General features: G+C 32.1%; 1 protein-coding gene across 1 annotated transcript in view; it reads right to left on the bottom strand.

Moving 5' to 3' along the window:
• Positions 1–1,530: 1,530 nt before the first annotated feature.
• LOC114330193 (mitochondrial carrier protein Rim2) overlaps positions 1,531–23,776 on the bottom strand; it is a 257,195-nt gene continuing 234,949 nt past the window's right edge. Inside the window, exon 5 of the mRNA XM_050646861.1 lies at positions 1,531–23,048. Within this exon, the coding sequence (XP_050502818.1) occupies positions 22,900–23,048 (149 nt within the window). The 3' untranslated portion in view covers positions 1,531–22,899. The remainder of the gene's footprint in view (positions 23,049–23,776) is intronic.

The following is a 23,776-nucleotide window of genomic DNA, read 5'->3' as shown; positions in this document are numbered from 1 at the left end:
TAAAGATACAAGTACAGTCCAAGTATTACAATTGGAAGACTGTTTCTTATTTTAAAATAGCCTGTAAAATGTCAAGTTTTTTTTAATCTGATATAATTGTGCTATTACAAAAACTTTTTAAAGCAAAAAAGACCAGCCAATCACTAACTATTTTGAAAGACAAGCGGTAGAATTTAGGAAAGATGTTAAACTTCAAACTTTATTTTCTCAAAAGTACCAAAAATGCACTTGTATCCCTTGGCTTCTAAAGGCCTTATATGTAATATGTACAACAGAAGTGAAATTTGTGTTACTAATTGGTCTCTTTCCGATGGAATTATATATTTCGACAAAATACAAATACATGAGTTAAAAGAAACGACCAGACATCATGACCAATAAACTCGCTCTTAAGACTCAAAAAAAAGTATAGAGCATGATATTATCCAATTTATAAAACGTCAGACTATGACATGGCTGCGACATGCTATCCTTTTTTTCCCTGGAAGCCGTCTGTTGTGAACCGGTTGTATTGCAGCCACTTGGCTTATTGTATATCTTCCATTCGTTTATGAAACCCATTCCAGAATTCTGGAACCCTGTACCAGCTTGTACAGGTCTAGTGGGTGGGTGCCATATATATTTGGAGTCACTTCGATGTCTCCGAAAAGTGTTTGCCGCCTCCGATCCAATGCCTCACAGTCATGCAAAATATGGTTGACTGTTTCAGGTTCTCTGTTACAGAGTCTGCAGCTCGTCTCCATGAAACAGCCCTATTGTATGCAGGTGACCCTTAACTGGCGCATGTCCAGTGACGAAACTTGTTATGACTCTGAGCTGATTCCTGCTTGTTTTCAGCAGTAACTCAGCCCTACTAGCAAATGTCCGTCCGATATACATCTTGCCATGTGTTTGACCGGGTATACTCTCCCAGTGAGAGTTGTGTTGGCTTCGGATTCAGCCTTTTTTTTTCGTTCGCGGACGGTGCTTTTTGGCATTCCCACGGCCGGCTCTGGACCCAGGTATTTTGTAGCTGATGCTCTCTTGGCAAGTGCATCAGCTTTTTCATTGCCGTATATGCCCCGATAACCTGGAACCCATACCAGTATAACACTGTTATGTTGTGCCAGTCTGTCAAGTTCTTGTCGCCATTCCCACACCAGCCTAGAGTTCACCTTAGGGTTTATAAGAGCCCCAATGGCTGTTAGGCTATCTGTGCATATGTTAACCCGCTGCAGTTCGGGTTAACCATCCTATGCTATGCCATTCTCTCGAAACCACAAAAATATCAAAGACAATGTTCCAGTAGAAACCGACAGGAAGCCTTAGAACAAGATTATTGTAAGACGTAGAAGACCACCTTAGAACGCTAAACGTGAGAGAATGGAGAAAAACGTCATAGGAGAGGTCTGAACGGAGGTTAATAGTTAGATTTTCTATTCAAAGATCTAGCCCAAGATTACTTTTTTGCTTTAGTATGTGATCAGGAAGTACCTTGATTTCATTCGTTGCAATGTCATGCTAAAAGGTATACATAAAAAACTCAGTTGATATAGTACATTCATTTATTTAATAACTTTACAATACATAATATCAAACTTTCAGTTCTTTTAACAGTTGACCAAATATGGAAAAATTCCTAAGTAAAATCTGTATACTTAAACAATATACTCTTACTAATAATAATATATTCTTTTAACAAATATGTACATCTACCAAAAAAACTTTTTACATAAAGCGACATGAATACTTATATTCTACAAAAATTTTACTCTGGAAAATGTAGACTTTCTAAATAAGCTAATAATTTAAAGGGTACTAATAAAATTACTTTGAACCACTGTGTATATTTGTGCATAAACAGAAAAAAATTGTATTCTAACCTAACAATTACTAAAATTTAATATATTCGGAAGTGATTTTCTTGTGGAATATTCTTATTATTTACTACCATTAATGGTAATTAACCATAATTTCAATTAAAAATATGTTTATTTTGACGTTTCGATTTCTACTTACCTAAATCGTTCTCGAAATAACAAGAATAACATGACTGGGTTAGATTCGAGAACAATTTCCAAAATGGAAATTGAAACGTCAAAATAAACGTATTTCCAACTGAAATTGTGGTGAAAAATTCGCAGTAAAGGTAATAAATAATGTTAATATTTGTATAAATAAATATACTTAATCATAAGCTATTGGAACATTTTTTTAGAACAGAACAAATTCTTAGACTTAAGATATCGAGCAAAAATATTACAAAAAGATACGATTTTAAATTTGTTTTTGGCAATAAACCTGTCAGTGGCGTAGCTAGCATGGGTGACACCCGGGGCGGTCATCATTTGACAACCCCAAATCCTAAAAATAAATATTGTGAAAATCAACGGAAATCCGATAAACATATGTTTTGAACGTATAATGAAAAATTAAGAATTATAGAATGAAATCGTAGTAAATAGTACTGATATAACAGCTTATTAATTTTTTTTTTACATTATGTGAATGAATTAAAATCTTTTTTTTTTCTAGCTTTACTAGCGGCAAACCCTGAAATCACACTTTCTATATTTATGTTTTGTATTGCATATTCGATAGTTAATAAACCCAGGTTATTTAGCCTTGTTTGCGACATTGCTATTCGCAAGTAATGCTTTAAGCTTACTGAATCTTCTCTCACATGAAGCAACAAATGGTCATAAACAATTTTAATTTTAATAAAACCATTCAGTTTGGGAGGAATTCCATGAAATCATATTCAAATTCCCAAAGTCTACAGCTAACCATTTAGAGGCTTGTAAATGACTTCGGAGCCTTGGTATTTCTAGCAGGAGGATTTCTACTTCTTGCGATACCTAGCTCTTCATAGTAAAAGTCACAAAATGTTAAAATAGCTAATTTCAACTTTTCACTATTCGTTATAAAAGCAAAGTGTGTGTCTAAACAAACTCGAACAATAAAGCCACATCATGAATGGACTTTAATCTGGTTTCGAGTTCAACATTGAAATGTTAGTTAAAACATTCCAACATATTATCCTCTTGAAGTTCGACTCGAAGTGTGAGTCCTGTTGTATCGGTAGCTAAGTCACCATCCATTCGTTTTTTGACGGCAAATTCGTTTTTCGGTATGAATGTCGTCGTGCTCATATTTTTTCGTGGCATAATCTATCGTTTCATCTATAATATGACCACGTTTTTCTGTAATATAAAGACGAAGTGCCCCTATTTTGGTCGCTGATTGATCAGCCTTTGATTGATTGATTATGCCTTTACAATATCTGAATATCTTATGCAATTCAATTTGAAGGACATTTATTTCTTTTAGTACATTATTCCAAAAGAAAAGAAAACAAAGAAATGTGAAATTACACACAGCGGGCATAAGGTTGGGCAGCCAGAGGTGTAACCAGGATGATGCTCAGAGGGGGGGTCACATCTACTTGAAGGTCTCTGAGGGGTATGGAATAATAATGGTGTTAAGCGTATAGAGCTCAAAGTACATCCAAAAGGGGGGCTATAACCTCCAAAACCACCCCCTGGTTACGCCTATGTGGGCAGCACTAAATTTTCTTGTTTATGACATATTTCCTCAATTGCATCAACGGCACTATCAAAATGTTCTGCCAATACTTTAACTACAGCATAGTGAGCACTTCCCAGCAGCTAGTGGAAGCAAAATATTATTTAAAAAAATAGCCTCTACAGTTCCGAAAAATGTTATACAAGATGTATTTTGTGCAAAAGTGTACTGGCCACATAAATTAATTAAATGAACAATACATCCAACGAAAATGGCATGTTTGTTTTTTGCATTAATAATAGCTTGTATTCTTCCATGTGCGCCGCTCATAAGAGCTGCATTATCGTATTACTGTGAACGGGACTTCGTAATATCTAAACCATACATTTCAAGCTTCTTGAGAATTTTGTCACTTAGGTACTTAGATCAACTGCTTTTTTCCTTTTAATGAAAAAAATTCAAGAAATGCCTCTTAGACCTCGACTTTTCCCGGTTTCGTGTGTTCACAAAATAATATCGAGTTGTATTTTGATTGCAAAGTGAGTAAAGTTACAAATGTTACAAATTAACGATTCATTCTTTTGTGGTCAAGTACGGGTATCACCCCCAAACGGCTGACACCCGGGGCGGAACGCCCCCTCCGCCCCACCCTAGCTACGCCACTGAAACCTGTACACAAGGAAGACTAAAATAGGTGTATTCAAGGGTAAGGGTTCAGAGGCTTTTGATATATGTAAATATAAATGTAGAAAAATTGGAAGATGTTGAATACCAGACACATAAATGGAACGTAGGCTATAAATTAATAAACATACTAGTGACTTAAAATGTTCCGAGTACTGCCGATAAGCTAAATGTAGGTAAGCTATTGTACATTCGTAGAACATGTAACACTGTTCTTCATAACAGTCTGTACTGCAAAGTGACCGCGATTGAAGACATTAATAACCTCATACTAAAAAGAAAAAAAAAAGAGTGGAATATTAACACATGGAATAAGAAAGACAATCACCGTCCCAAAAGAGTAGTTATGTTGATTACAGTTACTTTCGAGTATTCGTTATAAATCGTTACTTTTGTACAAAGTAATAATTTACAGTATTCGTTACTTTGATTACTATGATTACTTTTGTTACTATTGTATTTGAGTACCGGTTATCATATCGAAAATCGTATTTCTCAGAAGGTAGGTATTTTGTATAAAGTAATCATTTACAGTATTTGTTACTTTGATTACTATGATTACTTTTGTATTTGAGTACCGGTAATCATATCGAGAATCGTAGTTCTCAGTAGGTAGGTATTTTTTATAGGTATTCCGATATAATAACGACCTTCACGAAGTATGAAGTAATCAGAGTAATCAAAGTAATCAAAGAAGATACAATAGTCGTTACTCGCTCTGATACGATTGGTACGAAGTAACGAAGTAATCAGAGTAATCAAAGTAACGATTTGCCTCTCTGTACAGTAATCGTTACTTTCGGTATTCGTAAGTAACGAGTACTTTGTAACGAATAGTTACTTTTTCAACATCACTACAAAAGAGGTAGAGCGAAATCAAGAAGAAAATACCTTGAACTTTAATTTACAATAAAACAAAGGATGTTGCTTATTTCTCCAAACTATGAAAAATCAGCTAAATCTTCTGAATATTGTGTATTCTAAGAAAAATACTCTAGAATACAATAATCCGAAAATAATGTTTTCTTGGTTTCTACCAAACATTTGTTTCAGTAATGTCAATCTTATACCCGCTTTACACCAACAATAAATTAATGAAAAAATTGACCAACTTTTTCAAGGTCAAATTTGACGTGTACAAAACACAATTTTATATCCAATGTTGCCGCGAATAAAAAGAAAATGAAGAAATTTGACAAAATAAAACATGTCCAATTGTTCTATTTCATCAAATTCTTTCATTTTCTTTTGATTCACATTAAAATCACAGAACACTTTAGAGGTGATCTGTGGGTAAAATTGGATATCAAATTGTGTTTTGTACCACAAACCATACATTTTGTACACGTCAAATTTGTCCTTGAAGAAGTTGGTCAATTTCATCATCAATTTATTGTTGATGTAAAGTGGTAATTACTGAATATCAATCTTACTTAAGAACACAATTTTGTGTAAAAATCAAGTTATAAATATCTTATAGTATCATCAAATAGGCAGTAGATTTGAAACTAAATGAAAAATTCAAATAATTAATAATTCTTTTTCCTCATGTTCAAGACAATCAAAAATATTCCGTCTCAATATAATTATTCTTAAAAATTACTAACAAAAAGTAATTTTAGAATAGTTTTTTTACAAAATTCAAAATTGTCTAAGGTAAAATTTACAATCAGTGAATAATAAAACTTATTCTAAAAAGTTTTCTAAAAACTATTTGAAGTTTGATTCTCTGATTTTCTTCTTGGTTTAATATCTCTTTATTCAGTGGCGAATCTCGACATTGGGAAGGGAAATTTGCCTTAGGGGGGAACTTCCACTGAAACGCCAACCAAAATACATAACAAAGATAAATCCGAACCACTTAAAAGGCATAAATAATATCTTATATGCATTAAGTTTCCTCAATTTCACTAACTAGCTTATTTATTGGGTTGAATTTGTCTGTATGTGGTTTAAGTTTCATGTCAGCTAATATATTTTTATATTTCAAAAATTTTTTTCTTTTATTTTGGACCTTATTAGGGGAGAAATTTCCCCCTTTTCCCTCCCCGTAGATCCGCCACTGTCTTTATTTGGGAATTCTCAAACAATTTTAGAATAAACTGTAACTGTAATTGATTTTCCGAAGTTTAGTTCAGAAACAGTTTAAAAATACAATTTTTTAGATATATAAAAGAACCTGTTTAGTCATTTAACTCACTTGCTAGAGCAATATGACTAAAAAAGAATCTGGCAAATGTAATATTAAGAAAGGAATGAAACTAAATGAAGCAACGGCGTAACCAGGATGATCCTATGGGGGGGGGGGTTACAACTACTGAAGACTTTCTAGGGGTATAGGGATTAATGTTCATCCCAATGGTAAAGGGGGGGGTTTAACCTCCAAACCCCCCCTGGTTGCGTCTATGAACTGAAGCTAAGTAACTAGAGGTATGCAGATGACACAGAACGTTTTATTTTTTATAGTTGAAACTATTGAATTTAGTAAAAGTTAATAGAAAGAGAATAAAAGTAATAGGTACAGTGTGCAATCTAAACTTTCTATACAAGTGAATACGATTCACACCCAAGTTTTAATACATTGATTACTAAGTAACAACCTATCTTGAACACTAGGTTGAAATACAGGTGCGATTAGAAATGCCGAATATGCCTTTCAACTTCAACGAATGAAAAAATACCTCACAAACTCTTAAATTTATAAATTCAATTATTTTCGATAAATTCTAAACGTCCATCGAGTTAGCAGAACAAAGTCAGCACAACACAGTTATTTTATTGTTATACCATAATTAAGTGTAAATAAAATGCAAATTTAATGTTCCAAGAAAAAATTTATTGCCCTTTTTTTAAGTTATCGCATGTTCTGCTAACTTGATAATTAAGCTAGCAGAATAGTAGTTCAAAAATGTGATAAATCATCTATAATTGAATGCCAAAGTATTCTCTGAATTAAATGAAAATTTAATGTTCCAAGAAAAATTTATTGCTCTTTTTTTTAAGTTATCGCATGTTCTGCTAGCTTGATTATTAAGTAACAGTAGTTTAAAAATTTGATAAGTCATTTACAATTGAATGCCAAAGTATTCTCTGAATTAAATGCAAATTTAATGTTCCAAGAAAAAATTTATTGCTCTTTTTTTATAGTTATTTTCCTAACAAGTGCAGAAAGTCATTCTTTTCCGCACGCGACTGCAGTTTGCCGAACGACGCGAAGCGGGAGTTCGGCAAGCAGTCGAGTGCGGAAAAGAGACTTTCTGCAAGAGTTAGGAACAATATTTTTTCTAAGAGTCTTTAAAAAATTACCAAATCTTAATCAATTAATTTAATTAATATGAAAATACATACACAAATTAATTCTTTGACAAGGTTGTCAAAACCAAACTTTCAATATAAATAGTTAGCATGACGACGATCTTGGTTTTCATGACGATGATTCAAAACGACTGTTATTGCCTACCGATTTGACTTTCGAATATTATGTCAAAATAATTTTATTTCATCGAATTGTCGCGTTAATTTCATTAAAACAGGAACACAATAAGATATATTTGAAATAAATTAGTAAATAATATCTAAATATTAGTTTATTGCATGTATTATAATTACTTTAAGGCCATATTAACATATCTAAATTAACACGCGTGCGGAAAAGTAAAAACCGCGTGCGGAAAAGTAACACGCGTGCGGAAAAGTAACACGCGTGCGGAAAAGTGAAACTTTCTAAACTAAAATGCGTGCGCGAAAGTAGACATTTTTCCACGCTCGTAGAAAAAAAAGGTATCGCATGTTCTACTACTAAAATCTACTATATTTTCTACTAGATTCTAAAATCTACTAGATTTAAAATTTTCGCACTAAATCACAAGAAATTCTACTACATCTAGTACAAAATCTGCTAAATTGGCAACCCTGAATATGGTACAAAAACTTCTATTGTGCAGTGAAAGAGAATGGCTCTAGAGTTTCTAATCGCATCTGCTTTTGGTAGTAATTATTGGTAAAATTCCCACGGTTTATTAACTTCTTAATTAAATTTATCGTTGGAACAGTATTCAGAGAATACTGTGGTATTCAATTATTTAATATTTTATCAATAATTATTGAACTACTGTTCAATGTTAAAGTTGAACTACTGCTAGCTTGATATCAAGTTGGCGGAACATGCGATAACTTAAAAAAAAGAACAATAAATTTTTTATTGGAACATTAAATTGACATCTAATTCAGAGAATACTCTGGTATTCAATTATAAATAATTTATCAATTTCTGAACTAGTGTTCTGCTAGCTTGAAATCAAGTTAGCAGAACATGCGATAACTTAAAAAAAAACAGCAATAAAGTTTTTCTTGGAACATTAAATTTACATATAATTCAGAGAATACTCTGGTATTCAATTATAAATGATTTATCAAATTTTTGAACTACTGATCTGCTAGCTTGATTATCAAGTTAGCAGAACATGCGATAACTTAAAAAAAGAACAATAAATTTTTATTGGAACATTAAATTTGCATTTAATTCAGAGAATACTTTGGCGTTCAATTATAGATGATTTATGAAATTTTTGAACTACTGTTCTGCCAGCTTGATTATCAAGTTAACAGAACATGCGATAACTAAAAAAAGAGCAATCAATTTTTTCTTAGAACATTAAAATTCATCAATTTTTTAACTACTGTTCTGCTAGTTTGATTATGAAGTTAGCAGAACATGCGATAACTTAAAAAAGGGCAATAAATTTTTTCTTGGAACATTAACTTTACATTAAATTCAGAGAATACTTTGGCATTTAATTATAAATGATTTATCAAATTTTTGAACTACTGTTCTGTTAGCTTGATTATCAAGTTAGCAGAACATGTGATAACTTAAAAAAAGAGCAATAAATTTTTTCTTGGAACATTAAATTTGCATTTTATTTACACTTAATTATCGTATAAGAATAACTGTGTTCTGCTAACTTGATGGACGTAAATTCTAATATGCTATCGCACATTTTCTTTGATATTGACCTCAGGTCAAGAATAGCAAAAAAAGTCGAATTTGATAAAGCGGTGAATATGAATTAAGAAAATTATCACAATCAAAAATCATAGAAATAAGAAATAATTATTCGAACTAATATTTTTTTTAATTTAATCAATGGTTTAAGCACTATACTCTGTCTTTAAACCAGGAGGAGTAATTCAAATTTACCGCGCCGTAATGCTTTTTTGTAATAGGCAAGTTTAGTCCACTGTTATGAAATTTTGACGCAATTGGCATTTCATAGGTTAATTAAGTGATATCGGCAATTTTTGTGTTTTCTAAGTTATTCCTTTAAGTTTTAGATTTTTAGTCTGCTTTTATACAGGGTGTTTGGTAAAGAATGGGCCATAGCTTAACCTTAGATTCCTGAGGTTAAAATAGGTCGATTTATGCTAAGTTACCTTAGTACAAAAGTTGATATTAACCGAAATACAGGGTGTCAAAGTTAAACTTTTATTTTATTTATTTTTGAATATTTCCTGACAGGCATGGGACAACAACACGAAATTTAGTAAGTGGTGCTGGTACTGTACACCCTACTAAATTATGTTAAACAAACGTTTCTGGTTACTACCAGAGGCGTACGATGGGGGAACGTGAATGGTTGACCCTTCCCAAATTCTACGCCACTGGCGGAATATCGTATTTTAGTGCAATTTTTTTATTCTCCAATACTTTCTATGAAAATAACATACTCTTTATTCGTAACGATAAAGCCATTAGTTTTCGAGATATTTGAAGCTAAATACGAAGGAGCATAATACATTAATCAAAATATATGTGTGCCTTTTCATTTTTAACTTCAAATATGAGGCGCCCAGAATAACAATGGTCCAACTCCACAAAAGTTGAAACTGAGATATTGAAGGTTTTGTGAAATCAGTTATAGTTAATTCTAGAAATATCATATATGTACCGTAATTGGATTTTAATTAATATTAGATGTTTAGTTTTATAACAATGACATAAAATATTGAAATCTTGCTTGAATACTGAGTTTAAGTTGTGTTTGAAAAAATAAAATTGGACTTGTACCATTTTTAAAATGATTGATTTTTTTCTTATCCTAAAAATATGGAACAAATTTATTTGGATGAGGTTTAATTATTGTCATTGTTAATAATTTCTGCATTTTAAAAATATCTAACTGTGATATTGCATATACATATATTATAATAAAGCACAGTAATACAAAGAATTATTTATTTGAAGAACTTTATAATTACGATAGAAAGATATTCTCGTCAGCTGAAGGGCGATTTTCTTCATTAATAGCTGTTGAATACCGTGTTGCTATCTGCGTCGGCAGATTTCTGTAAGGTAATAAGTCTAACAAGTCTCTTTTTTTGCATCAGTGAGTGCTCTTCTGGATGGATACAGAGGACCTTCCTGTACGTTGCACAGGTTTTTCATGGGTCTACCGCATCTCTTTTTGGAAATATCTAACGTGTAAAACTCCATACATTCGTTCAATGTTTCTTTAAACTGGAACTGTTGCGGACGATCTCGTTGAAAACGGAGCCATCGAATTTTTAACCAATTGAATTTATAACCGCAGATAGTTTTCTTTTTGTTTGTTACTTCGTTTTCCAACATTTCTGTGCTTAAAAATTCTTCTCGCTGCATTTCAGTGACGACAAAGTGAGGTTACTTTTATATTATTTGTATCCATTCCTGAGGGCTGTAAATAAGAGCATGTTTTCTGCTAGCACTCTCTATAATACCAAATTCTCCATCGTTCAGCAAGTAGGAGTGACCAGAAACTAGGAACTTCAAATATATTAATTTTAGTTCTTACGTCTGGATCTTGTACAAGTTTTAACAACGATAGGCTTGTTTTAATGTTACGGTTTTGACCCGTACACGAATCAGAATACGCAATTACATGCTCATAAGAAGAACCTTCTTGCTTTAGGTGTTTCACTAAACATGATGCAATATCTTGCGATCCACGACCACCTTCAGTTTCGTCCCATACATGCATGTATCCTGTTTTGTTGTTCATGCAATGTATGCCAAAATTGTATATGTACAAATTCCTCTTATAATAGGCTACTGAAGTAGTTAATTTTGGGTAGGGTAGCGCTTTCTGTAAGTCAAATGTAATCACATAGGCTTCATCTATTTTCTTTGAATCATTCTTTAAACTCTCTCTGGCAGCATCTGCTTTTCTTTGATGTAGATCTTTCTGTAGTAGTAATCGTTTCTTGAGTTGTTTTTCTCGTGTAGATTTGATTTTCACTTCAAATTCATCACATAACTTGCAGGTATCTCGGTGGGGCGGTTTAAAGTGCAAGTTAAATTTACTGTTGAAGACTTCTTCAACAGTAGTAGTACTTTAATTTCTTCGGTTCCCTATTCTCTGTGGCACATTTTTCTTTATAGAGATCGTATATCTTTTTTACTGTTAGATTGCTGTTTAAATATTTTCGATGAGGGTTTTTCAATCTCGAATAGTGACTCTGATATGCAGGAAACATACCGATGTGTTCTACGATGTCTGAGTCATCTAGTTGTCTCGAACTTGATACACCACGCCGTTCTTTACATTCAGATGCTACAGCTTTAGATATGCATCTATATAGGCGTCCGTTACTTATTTTAAACGTAGCAAGGAAGTATTTCTTGCATACCTTCTGTGTTTTCGTATTATATTTCAATAAGTAGTGAAATACTTGCTGTTTGTTAACACCAGAGCCATCTTTTGGACGTCTACGGTTTACAGCACTCGATTTTACCAGGCCATAGAGATATAGATTCTGTTCAACATAATTTCCAAGTTTCCAAAACTCCTCAAATATTGTTTTTCTCTCAGTTTCTGTAAACAAAGTTGAACACTTTTTGGTACAACCACAATCTGGGTTATCAAACTGCTTTTCGGGTACTCTCATTCCATTGTTGGCAAAATACTCTTTCCCACTATTTCTACTTTTCTTTCTTTGGTGTATTTTCCATTCTTTTTCTTTTCTTATTCGTTTTCTAGATGTTACAGAATTACCTTGATTTATGACGGCTTCTACAGCAGCTGGCTCATTTTCAATTACTACTGCTTCCCCCTGAACAGTCCCCGGAATGTCAGCTTGGGCACTCGTTGATGGTGTTGGTTGTGGTACTAGACCAGGAGTGATGGAAATCGGATTTGCAGTGAGTTCCATCAGCAGTTGTTCATTACTAAAGCTCTCATCACAGTCTAAAACAATAACACAATGTTTTAGTGCAATTAAAAGGAAAAATATCTTAAATAATGTTATTTAAACAATTGAGACCTAAACTACGCAAAGATAAACTTAATTAGGTACTCTTAATTAAATAACTAAAATGTTAATTGCAATTTGATACTATTTTTTTTCCTTAAAATATCATTACTCTTAGGCTTAAGTTATGAGTACTCACCGGATGAATGTTCATTATTCCCGTCTGAACTCGGTAGATATTCTGATCCAGAATCACTATAATCCTCATTGTCGTCGGAATTCATAACGAAAACTTTCATTTTTTAATTAAAATACATGCAAGTTCAAAACACGTTCCCCGAAGTGGCGTGCTAATTCAGAGTGATAATGGTCCAACTCCGGCTTTGTACCGTTATTATAATGACACTTAAACTTAGGCTTTGGCCACACGGGCAGTTTTTAACGGCCGCCGTAAGAGCAGTAAAATCAGCGCGAGAATGGGTCCCATGGTGAGAATAGTAGATGGCCACGCGATATTTTACAGCTCAGTCTGGCCATCTACTATTCTCACCGTGGAACCCATTTCGCGCTGATTTTTACTGCTCTTACGGCGGCCGTAAAAAACTGCCCGTGAGGCCAAAACCTTAGACCACGTTTAAACTGAAATATTTTGATTTTGTATGACGGCTTCGATACAAGTGGTGCCATCTCTGCTTCAGTAGATATAATTAGGAGTTGGGCCAATTTTATTCTGAAAGATACCTATAAAGCGAAGCCTTCTGTACACAAAACGCGAATTTTAAAAAATATGGAGTTGGACTCATATATAGAAAACTAATGACTTTATCGTTACAAATTAAGAGTTTATTAAGACTAAGTTTTCACTCTAATGGCATATAAAACAACATAATGCTATTCTACACCCCACCAGAATGCAAACAATGGGAACCTTCTCTGGTTACACCTCCGAGGCTTCTACAATATGCAAGCCATACGGATGCTGAGACTAAGGAAGATGAGGGAATTCTACAATTTACAATTCACGTCCCATCTGCTCAGCGCGGTAAAGTTCCAACGAGAATGGTTCCCTTCGTACTCCAATCAGAGTAAATGTAAATCAAAAATGAATAACCATTTTCAATTTCGTTGCAAAACGAAAATACAGCCGAACCATATTCTAGTCCAATCAGAGAGTACAGCAAGCACCTCTACCGGTTTCGAAACTTATTAGTCTCTCATCAGGAGGCACATATGAAATTTGTGCACCCCATAAAAATTTTATGGGGATTTTAAAATTAAAAAAAATAAAAACGAGAAATGAAGTGGCGGGATAAAATTATGCTGAATCTTATGTGTTATCACATAGAACGTAAAAAATGAAAAAAAATTAAATCTGGTAGGAGGGTAACTTTTAATTTAATTATCCCGTCCATAAGTGGAAAGTTTGATGCGCCTCTGTCGACGCATGTGCCACTGAAAAGTGACGGTACAGTGTTCAAACGTTTTCTTTTAGGTTCTACTATTTAAGTTATAGGCTCTTATCGTGCTTAAAATGATTAAGAAATTTCACCTATAGCGGCTCTTAGTCTATTATAAATTAGGTGGTTGTTAAGGATGTTACCAGAAAGTGGATTCACGAGAATTTTCAGATTTATTGTTTACATGTGGGACTTCTCATTTCTTTAATAAATAAATCTTGTGAAATTTTACTATCACCTCTTTGAATGCAGTTTAAATCTAGTCGCACAGTCGCAATTTTGTATTGTACAGAAAACGTATTCTACATATCGAAAAATGAAAATATACATTTTAAATTTGGTCCATAAATATCTTTTATTACTGTACTTTAAATATAAATTTTCCATTACTATTCATACAGAATGTTTGGAAATGTTAATAACTTAAGTGGGTCTTCAAGTTTTAAAGTGATCCCAGTTATTTGGAGGCACTCTAAATCCATTGGTGGAGAGAATTTTTAATAACAAAATCGCTAATAAAATTTGTTATTGATCTTTTAAAAAATTGGATGACTTCAAACTTTAAAATTATGTTTGCTCCAAATCTAAACAGGTCACACTGTAGATTCGTTTTATTTATGGCCTCAATTGGACCGGATAAGTATTTTTCCACCTACCTCTACCGAAAGTATACTTTTTAGGAGTAAAAGTACTTTTCCTCCCAAAGTGACGTCATGGTATGTCATTGATGAAATAACTTATTGACGCCCTATACAATATTCCATTATCTATTACGTAAGTATCTATACATTTTACCGTTTATTTATAGAACTATTTTGCAGAATGGTAAAAACAGTAAATGGTTATTTTAATTTAACAATGTTTACATTAATAATTTAACTTATATTTGACAGATGACAGTTATAATGCACCTACTGGTTAGTTTTAGTTCTCTAAAAAATTTTGTTAGTTACATAAATAAATTATTTAAAAATGAAAGAATGACTTGTTATTTGAGGAAGGTGGAAAAATCATATGTATAACATGGGAGTAAAGTGCCTTTTCCTCCCTTGAATGATTACTGCCCTCCGCTGCGCGTCGGGCTGTAAACTTCATTCTCGGGAGGAAAAGTAGCACTTTCCTTCCTTGTTATACAAATAGCTATTACTTTATATAAAATTGACACCGCTGCATACAAACTCAAAACTACATATTTTTTGGAAAAAAAATTTTTCTACGGCCGTGCTAAAAGAGCCACTTTCACGCATGCATTTCGTTTCCGAAAGTTGCACTTTCCCGTACGGCGTGCCGGAAAGTAAAATATCTTGTAATATGACATTATAATATATTATAATACATGCAATAAACTAATATTTAGATATTATTTACTAATTTATTTCAAATTTATCTTATTGTGTTCATGTTTTAATGAAATTAGCGCGATTATTTCATGATTTCAAGCTACAGAAATAAAAATTAAACTGATTATTTTTTGATGATTTTAACTTCCAATCGTATAGTAAGATATTTGATCACGTGTTTAATTCTGTCCAATCAGATTAAAATTATACTGAGAATTATCTACTCTAGAAAATTACCGATAGAATTTTTTTAAGTAGATTGTTTCTGTTTAATGGCAACCAGTTTCGTAGTTTTGACAACTGTCACATTTAAGAAAATATCCATAATGTACGTATTAAAAAATAATCTTACGAATACCACACGACAGTAAGAATAAATAAGAAAATAATGCTTCATTTTTACTCAAATTTGTTGTCATTGGGCAATAGCCACTCGAGCCCAGACTCTCTTGTGATATTATACCCGATAATTTTTGATAATTTCCCGTCGTCAAGTATATTACGTCAGATGCCCTTCGTTGCTATGAAAAAATACATTCAGTGACATTAATGACAATTAATGATTTAAAAATTATAAAAGTGATGACTTTCAATCGTCAAATATTTATAACAACTGTGTGTTTAATTGTACTAATTTGTACTTACATAAATAAATTATAATAAAATTTTGGTTTTGGACAGTTTTATTCATGAAATAATCGCAACAAATTGCACTCGATCTCTAAAATTAATATAGAATTTTAGAGCTCAACTTACTACTGATAATTCGATGAAATAAAGTATTTTGACATAATATTTAAAAACCAGATCAGTAGACAATTACAATGGTTTTGAATCGTTGTCATGGAAACCAATATCGTCGTCGTGGTAACCCATTATATTGAAAGTTTGGTTTTGACAACCTTGTCAAAGAATTAATTTGTGTATTTTCACTTCTAAATAAAATTTGATATAACTCTATTTTTTGTTACTTTTTTTCAAACGTACGGCCCTAGAAAAAATACTGTTCCTAACTCATGCGGAAAGTGTCTTCCCCGCACTCAACGGCAACGGCAGTCTCGTGCGTGAAAGTATCAATTTACACACTAGTTAGGAAAATAACTATTTCTGAGTTTCTATTTTCTACAGATTTTGTGACTGCCTTTTTTCAATAAATAAAGTATATTAAACTAAATTTCGGCTAAAAGACGAGCATTCAGAACATAATGATTTTTTGCAGAATATTTAAAATAATTAAACCGATATTTATTTGAAACTCAACTCCAGAGTCCAAAGTTCAAACTCATAAAGACCTACAATCGACACAAAAATTTTAGTTAAAAATGAATAAACATTTTTTTCGTTGGAATACGAAACGACAGCCGCATTCTACTCAAATTCAATCAGAGAGCACGGCAAGTGTCCCTACCGGTTTCAATCAGGGCCGTAAGTACGCTGGGGGCCCCGGGGCAAACGTAATCTGGGGACCCCCTACTGAGGGGTCTGGGGGGTTTACCCCCAGCGGAAGGGGGGATCCGGAAAAATGTTTGATATTTAACCTCTTGAGAACGCATTTTAATGCATTCCATGACTGAAGTTTCTTGTACCTACATATTGCTATTTTAGTTGACGCAACACAAAAAAATTTTGAAAACACCTTATTTTAAGCTAAATAATTTTGCAAGTATGTACCATCAATATAACATCTTTTCAAGAAGAAAGACAAGAAAACGCTTTAAAGTAATTAAAAGAAAAACAACAAAATTAACAGATGGTAAAATAAAATGAGATAATATAATGAAACAGTAAGAAGAAAATTTCTTGAAACTTCAAAACCGAATAGAAAATATGAAGATATGAAGGTTTATTGAGAGAAAATGCCGGAAGAGGTAAACCAGATTGCTGAGGAGATATAGAGAATTGAATAGGTGGAAGAAAAAAAATCGAGAACGCATTAAAATTCGATAAGGAAAAAGTGGAAGAAAAATTGAAGGAGATAGGAAAATGTCAAAAAGGAGGAGACCGTCGGGAAGTTATTTTTATACAGCTCCAATAAGAGCAGAATCCAATTTGGCGGGGATATTAGAAAACGACATCCGGTACCTTTAGCAGTCACTGTCGAAGGCGATACGCGCCTTCGAGAATGTTACTGCTGTTAGATTTATCATGCTGTGGTACTGGTGGGACTGATCCTGATGTGCTCATTCCATCTTATCCTTTCCTTTCTTTTCAATATGTGGTACCATGTGGTTCCTTTAACGTACCAAGATTTGGTCTGTGGTAAATTGGTTAAAACAAAGTAGCTGGAACCGGGGACCCCGATTCCGGTTGCATTTAAGTTTTTATTTCGCCAAAATAACTAATTTCCTCAGTAACAATAGGGATGTTCACTAATTTTTAAATATAGTTAAATTCAATAGATTACAAGGTATATAAAAACGTAACAATCATAAAATAAAACTGTTTAAAAATGTATATTTTTTAAGATAAATGAGTTCATAATGTTGATTTTCTTGCGAGGCTAGAAAAACGATACCCTGCAGCGAGGCTACAGTCTGTGACGTCAGCAGTCGTAACGTCTTTGATCGACGACTAGTTTTGTATACTTATTTACTCAGTGTATTTGAATGTGCGCAGTTTTTTACGTATTTAATTATTAAAAATAAAACCAAATAAGTGGTGTTTTGTTCCTAGGTGTGTAAATACATCAAAAAACAGTTCTCTGTTTAAAAATGTATATTTTTTAAGATAAATGAGTTCATAATGTTGATTTTCTTGGACGCTAGAAAAACGATACCCTGCAGCGAGGCTACGGTCTGTGACGTCAGCAGTCGTAACGTCTTTGATCGACGACTAGTTTTGTATACTTATTTACTCAGTGTATTTGAATGTGCGCAGTTTTTTACGTATTTAATTATTAAAAATAAAGCCAAATAAGTGGTGTTTTGTTCCTGGGTGTGTTTTTTTATCATTAGTTCATTTAAATTTATCAACTTAACATCAAAAAACAGTTCTGACAAGATTTTTATTACCGTTCCAGCCAATTTAAAACAGAAAAAGAAATGGTTTGTTGCAGCTAGAACTTAAAATAACTAACTTAAAGAACTAACTTAATAAAATAAACATTATAGAAGTTTTCCAGAGACTTTCGGCCCTTGGTAATATTGTAATTGTTCTTTCTGCATTTACATTTTTCAAAAATACTTATTAGTTTTCTCAGGATTCGAAAAAAATGAATGAATTTAAATAGCATTGGACCAAGATATTGCACCTACCCCCTTAAAGAGTAAATGAAAAAGTTTCGGGACCTCAAATTTGTATTCCTTAAACTGGGATATTCCTAAAAACGGGATTCTAATAATACATACAGTAAAAGTAAACCTTGAAATAACTACATTAGGGGAGTGCAATTAGAACGAAAAGATACAATGTTTCGGAAAAAATCAAACAAGGTTATATTTTTCTAAAAGTTTTTTTGTTAGTTTATAAATATGTTAAAGTAAAAAGTTCTACTCACAAATTTCGCCGCTAATTGTTTATTAATTGTTTAAACAATAACAATTGTTTTGTATAAATAATGTTAAGAATATGGGTGAATTCAACATTTTATTTTGATAAAAAATGTTTTTATTTTAGTTTTGATTATGCTGAACCCGAATCTGACATTACAATTTGCAAATTCAAAATGGAGGATTCAAAATGGCGGCTGTTTTCCTAAAAATCCTTAAAAAGTAGTTGTAAAATCCGATTTTTTTTTATAAAACGAGTTTGTTTACATATATGTGGATATTTTTGAGAGGTTGCTGAACCTGAATCAAATCTGGATAATTTAAATTATAAAATGGCAGATCCAAAATGGCGGATAACTTAAAAAATAGTTGTAAAATCATAATTTCTTTACAAAATGTATTTATTTCTACATATATTTATTTTTGAGAGCTTTGATAAGCCTAACTTAAATGTTAACATTATAATGGCGGATCCAAGATGCGGATTTTTTTAAAAAGAACATAAGAAAGAACATTTTTCTAAAACATTTATTGTCTTTATTTTTAACAGGTTGTTGAATCTGAATTAAAGATTAAAAATTTAAATTTCAAAATGGGGGATCTAAAATGGTGGATATTTAAATGAAAAACAAGTAGAATCCAATCAAACAAATATGGAATTTCATTCTTAAAAAAAAAGATAAACAAATAATTTTCACAATGATATTAAAAATTAAAATGTATTAGAAAGAATATTTAAAAAAAACAAATTTTCGATTAGAAGGATATAATTACATATTGAAACATAGTTTTTAATTCCAAACAACTTTTCTTTATAAACATTTTCGATATTGTGAAATATAAAGGTACTTTACTCCTGAGTGAAATTCATATTTTTTGACATACCTCATACAAAATTAACAAAATTGGATATTTGATGGTTGCATCTTATGCTATATATGATGCAGAGTATTTTATAAAGAATAACTTTTTTTCGTAAACTGATATTAAAAAAGTTATCAATAGGTTCCAAGTTACGCAGACATACTGTATAAGAGCTAAAAAAAATTTTTTGTTGAACATTTATTATTGTTGAAGCTTATTATTAAATGTATTTTAGGTAATTTTTACAGAAAAAAGTTTTGATCACTCTGTATATACATTTTTTCAGCAGGTAATTTTCGGTTTTTGTATTACATTTTTGTTATCTTTCTAAGTTTTCTCAAAAAGAAATTGTTTATTTCATTTTTAAATTAAAATAATTCAGTGTTTTTTAAAGACTACATCCCAAGCTTTAAAAAAATTACAAAAAAATTTTATTATATTTATTCAAACTTGACTAATACCGTCTTAAAGTGGTGGGAATTCTGTAAAACTACGAAGTTTTCAAAAATTACATTTTTTGAGACATCGTATTATTTGAATTAAATTTTTGAAATTTTTTTTGAATGAAACATCGTTTAGTCAGATGATTGAGAGGTAAGTTGTGCAAATTTGAGAGTTTTATAAGTAAAATTGTATTAGTTACACATTTTTAAATCATTTTTAAACAAAATTCATGTAAGGCTCACTTTCCGCCCACACCCTACTTACGTCCATACATTTTATTTCTTTTTATTACAACCATAAGATAGCTTATTTCTTCTTCTTTCATGTCCAATTTGTAATATTTCTTTTGATCCATTAGTTAAAGAATTACATTAAAAAAACTCAACCGTGCACTTCTTCCAACGCTAGTTTACAGTGCGCCAATGTGTGTGAGAAGGGTGACTTTAGCGTTATAAATAAAAAATTACAGAAGCTAGAGATTTAACTTTAGAAAAATCTTTATATAAGGTTTTTTTTGTAAAATTTTCTGAATTTTTCAATGGTCAAGTCAGTTTTTTTCTAAAAATTATATTTTCGGAGTTATTTAAAAAAAACATCTAACTTCGCTGTTCATTTGTTTAATAAAAAATGAAGCACCCACTTCTCGAGTAGAACTTTTTGATATGTTGTTTATTAAACATTTCTTAATGAAATTACAAAAAGTTTTATCTTGTTTGATTTTTTCCGAAGTGAAAATCTAAATGCACTCCCCTACATGTGGATGTAGGTATGACTTTATATTTTATTAAAATCATTAAAAATTTAGTGAAAAGATTGATTGAAATGAAAATGTATAATATCCAAGTTCAAAAATATTTTTTACCTTGGAACAGTTGTCAACTCGAAATACGAAACAACCGAAATAAAATCTAGAGTTGAAAAGGACGTAGCAACATTTAACAACATGCACGAGAAATATTTTCACCCATTGCGACATAATATCTCTCCCACTAAAAATGCGGCTGCTAAAATGTTATTATTTCCGGTCTTGCTATATGGCGCAGAGGCCTGGACAATAATGGAAACATTAATGAAAAAGCTAAGAGGCATTCGAGATGTGGGTGTACCCACGTATCCTCAAAATATCCTGGACGACCCACACCAACGTACAGGTATTGCGTCGAATGGGAAAACAAAAAGAAATCTCTTTTACAATGAAGAAACGAAATGTTAAATATTTCGGTCATATCATGAGGCATGATAAATATCGTATACTCCAACTGATAACGCAAGGTAAAATAGAGAGCAAACGCGGACCCGAAAGAAAAGACACTCATGACTTAAAAACTTACGCCAATGATTTGGACAAAAATCGATCGAGTTATTCAGAAACGCCTCAAATGAAATTAAAATTGCCATGATGATAGCCAACGTCCACAACGGACAAGGCACATGAAGAAGAATAAAAATATTTTTAATACACCTAACGAAGGTAAAGTAAAAACCAGCCAATGTATGTATACAATATGCATGCGTACAATGCATGCATACAACTTTCTCTATTTTTTTTGTGGAGTATTAAGCTTTTATTTTTTTAGCTTAAAGAAGACATGGAAAATTATATGGAATATACATTCAGTAAAGCTGTGGTAGATTTATTTTTTTACAAGATGCCAATAAATCATACACCATTGTTACATCTACACTACAGTCGGTAGTTTATACGAATCGGCTTTCTGAAAACCTTCTTCCATTTTATTTGTTTATTTTTGTAAAACCCAAAATATGTCCTTACAAACAGTCTATCCACTTTAAACTAAACAAATTCACTATAAAACTCCACTTTAACCCTGATAAAACAAGAAGAGAACAAAATAAAATGACCTGAAACGTCAAACAGGTAAACAGTAACACTGTGAGAATGGCGCGCGCTTGGGGTATGCAACTAGTCACGTCAGGCCAATAGAGAAGCGTTCTTGAAATTTAAAATAATGCTAGATTTCTAATAAAGATTTTTTACAGAAAGGCTTTTTCAATTTTGTTGAAATTTTGGACAATTATTCCTAGGGTGTTTCTTAATCGTTTTACATGTTTGAAATGACTTTTTAATTTTTTGTGAACATCCCTATTTATATCTTTATGATAGGTCTCGGAGGCCCCTAGCCTAGCCCGGCCCCCTCTTCCAACGGCATTTTAGGTTTTATTACGCCGAAATAACTAACTTCCTAAGTAGCAATTTAAATTTATTTTCTTCATTAAAATCTATGAACGGCCAAACAAAAGGGGCCCCTGCGGGGCACTGCCCCGGTTGCCCCAATGGTAGTTACGGCCCTGGTTTCAATTAGTCTTTCATCAGGAGGCACATATGCAGCTCTCTCTAACTGAACCAGAATAACCCGCGGCGTACAGTCACGAATTGCAATGAACGAAATGGCAGGGATGCCCTAGCGACATCTGCTAGAACAACTAACTTCTAACAAAAATATTAGTTGTACCTGCAAAAATATTTTTCTATTAGAAAACTAGAGTTCCAACAGTTGTTATAGTTACTGCCTACATACGTGCAATTATCATAATATAATGTTCAGAAAAATAGTTTTTTTTTAATTTGATATTTTATTTTTTTCTTTTTACACAATAACAAAATTATAATATTTAAAATTTCTAATTATTATATATACATTCCCAAACTTAAACATTTTTTTAATTTGTCACTTCTCCTCATTTATTCACATATATAACTTAGATGATTCCTAATGGATACTCTGAATTTTCTATACAAAGATTCTAAAAAATATACATATATAAAGGTACTTAAGTAAAGCCTTCTTGTAATACATAACTCGTAAAGACCTCTCCGTTTTGATAGCACCCTCTCGTTGTTTCAAGACTTAAGAAAATTCTATCGAAATACTAATGTTCTTCTTCTTTCCCGTAGAATTCTGTATTGAATCTGGCGGTTAGGATGTAAACGACAGCCTCGTATGTCGCCATCATTATGGCGGTGTTAGGTATTTGTCTTACTAGTTGGGTTGTTAAGCCTCTGTATACTCCTCGTACACCTAAAAAAATTAATGATTTTAATATTAAAACTCTACATTAGTACAATAATAGAACTTCAGTGCGTCACAAGTGACAGAAAAAAAAAGGTACGTCCGAGATACATACACATCTATAACCTTTATTCTAGTTGTTGATAGATGGCGTTATAATCGGAAAAAAATTTTATTTACCTATTACACATCTATACGACTAAAATCTAAAATTCTTCTTAGTTTTTCAGTGTGTCATTAATTTTGACATCATATAGGGTGAGTCATGAGGAACTGTACATACTTCTACCTCGTATAGAGGCCCCTATGGGGAATAACAAATGACCATTAAAAAGTGTCTGCTCACATTGCTTAATAATATACAGGGCGAGTTTCGCATTTTGACAGAAATTTTTATTTCGTTACACTATTACCACCTAATCAACTGATTTATTCAAACTAGAAAAAAATCAAGCCCGGATTTAAAAAATTAGTTCGTTTTGGTCTTAGAAAAAATTTCACCCTGTATACGCTTTTTGAAAACTCTAATATGAATTTTCCAAATTAGACAAATAGGTAATTAAAATGGCATATTTATTTTTGCCCCACACGATTATTTAATTTTTTATTAAAAAATCAAATTTGTCAAAATCTGAATTTTAACCTAAAAATGAAAAAAAAAATGAAATCACGGTTTAACTCGCTACAACTCTGTTCCATTTTAATATTTTTTTTTCTGAAATTTTTACAGCACATAT

Source organism: Diabrotica virgifera, chromosome 3 (assembly GCF_917563875.1).
Source record: "Diabrotica virgifera virgifera chromosome 3, PGI_DIABVI_V3a".
NCBI lineage: Eukaryota > Metazoa > Arthropoda > Insecta > Coleoptera > Chrysomelidae > Diabrotica > Diabrotica virgifera.
Note: the sequence above shows the minus strand (reverse complement) of the source record. Positions and strands in the feature narration are given on the sequence as shown.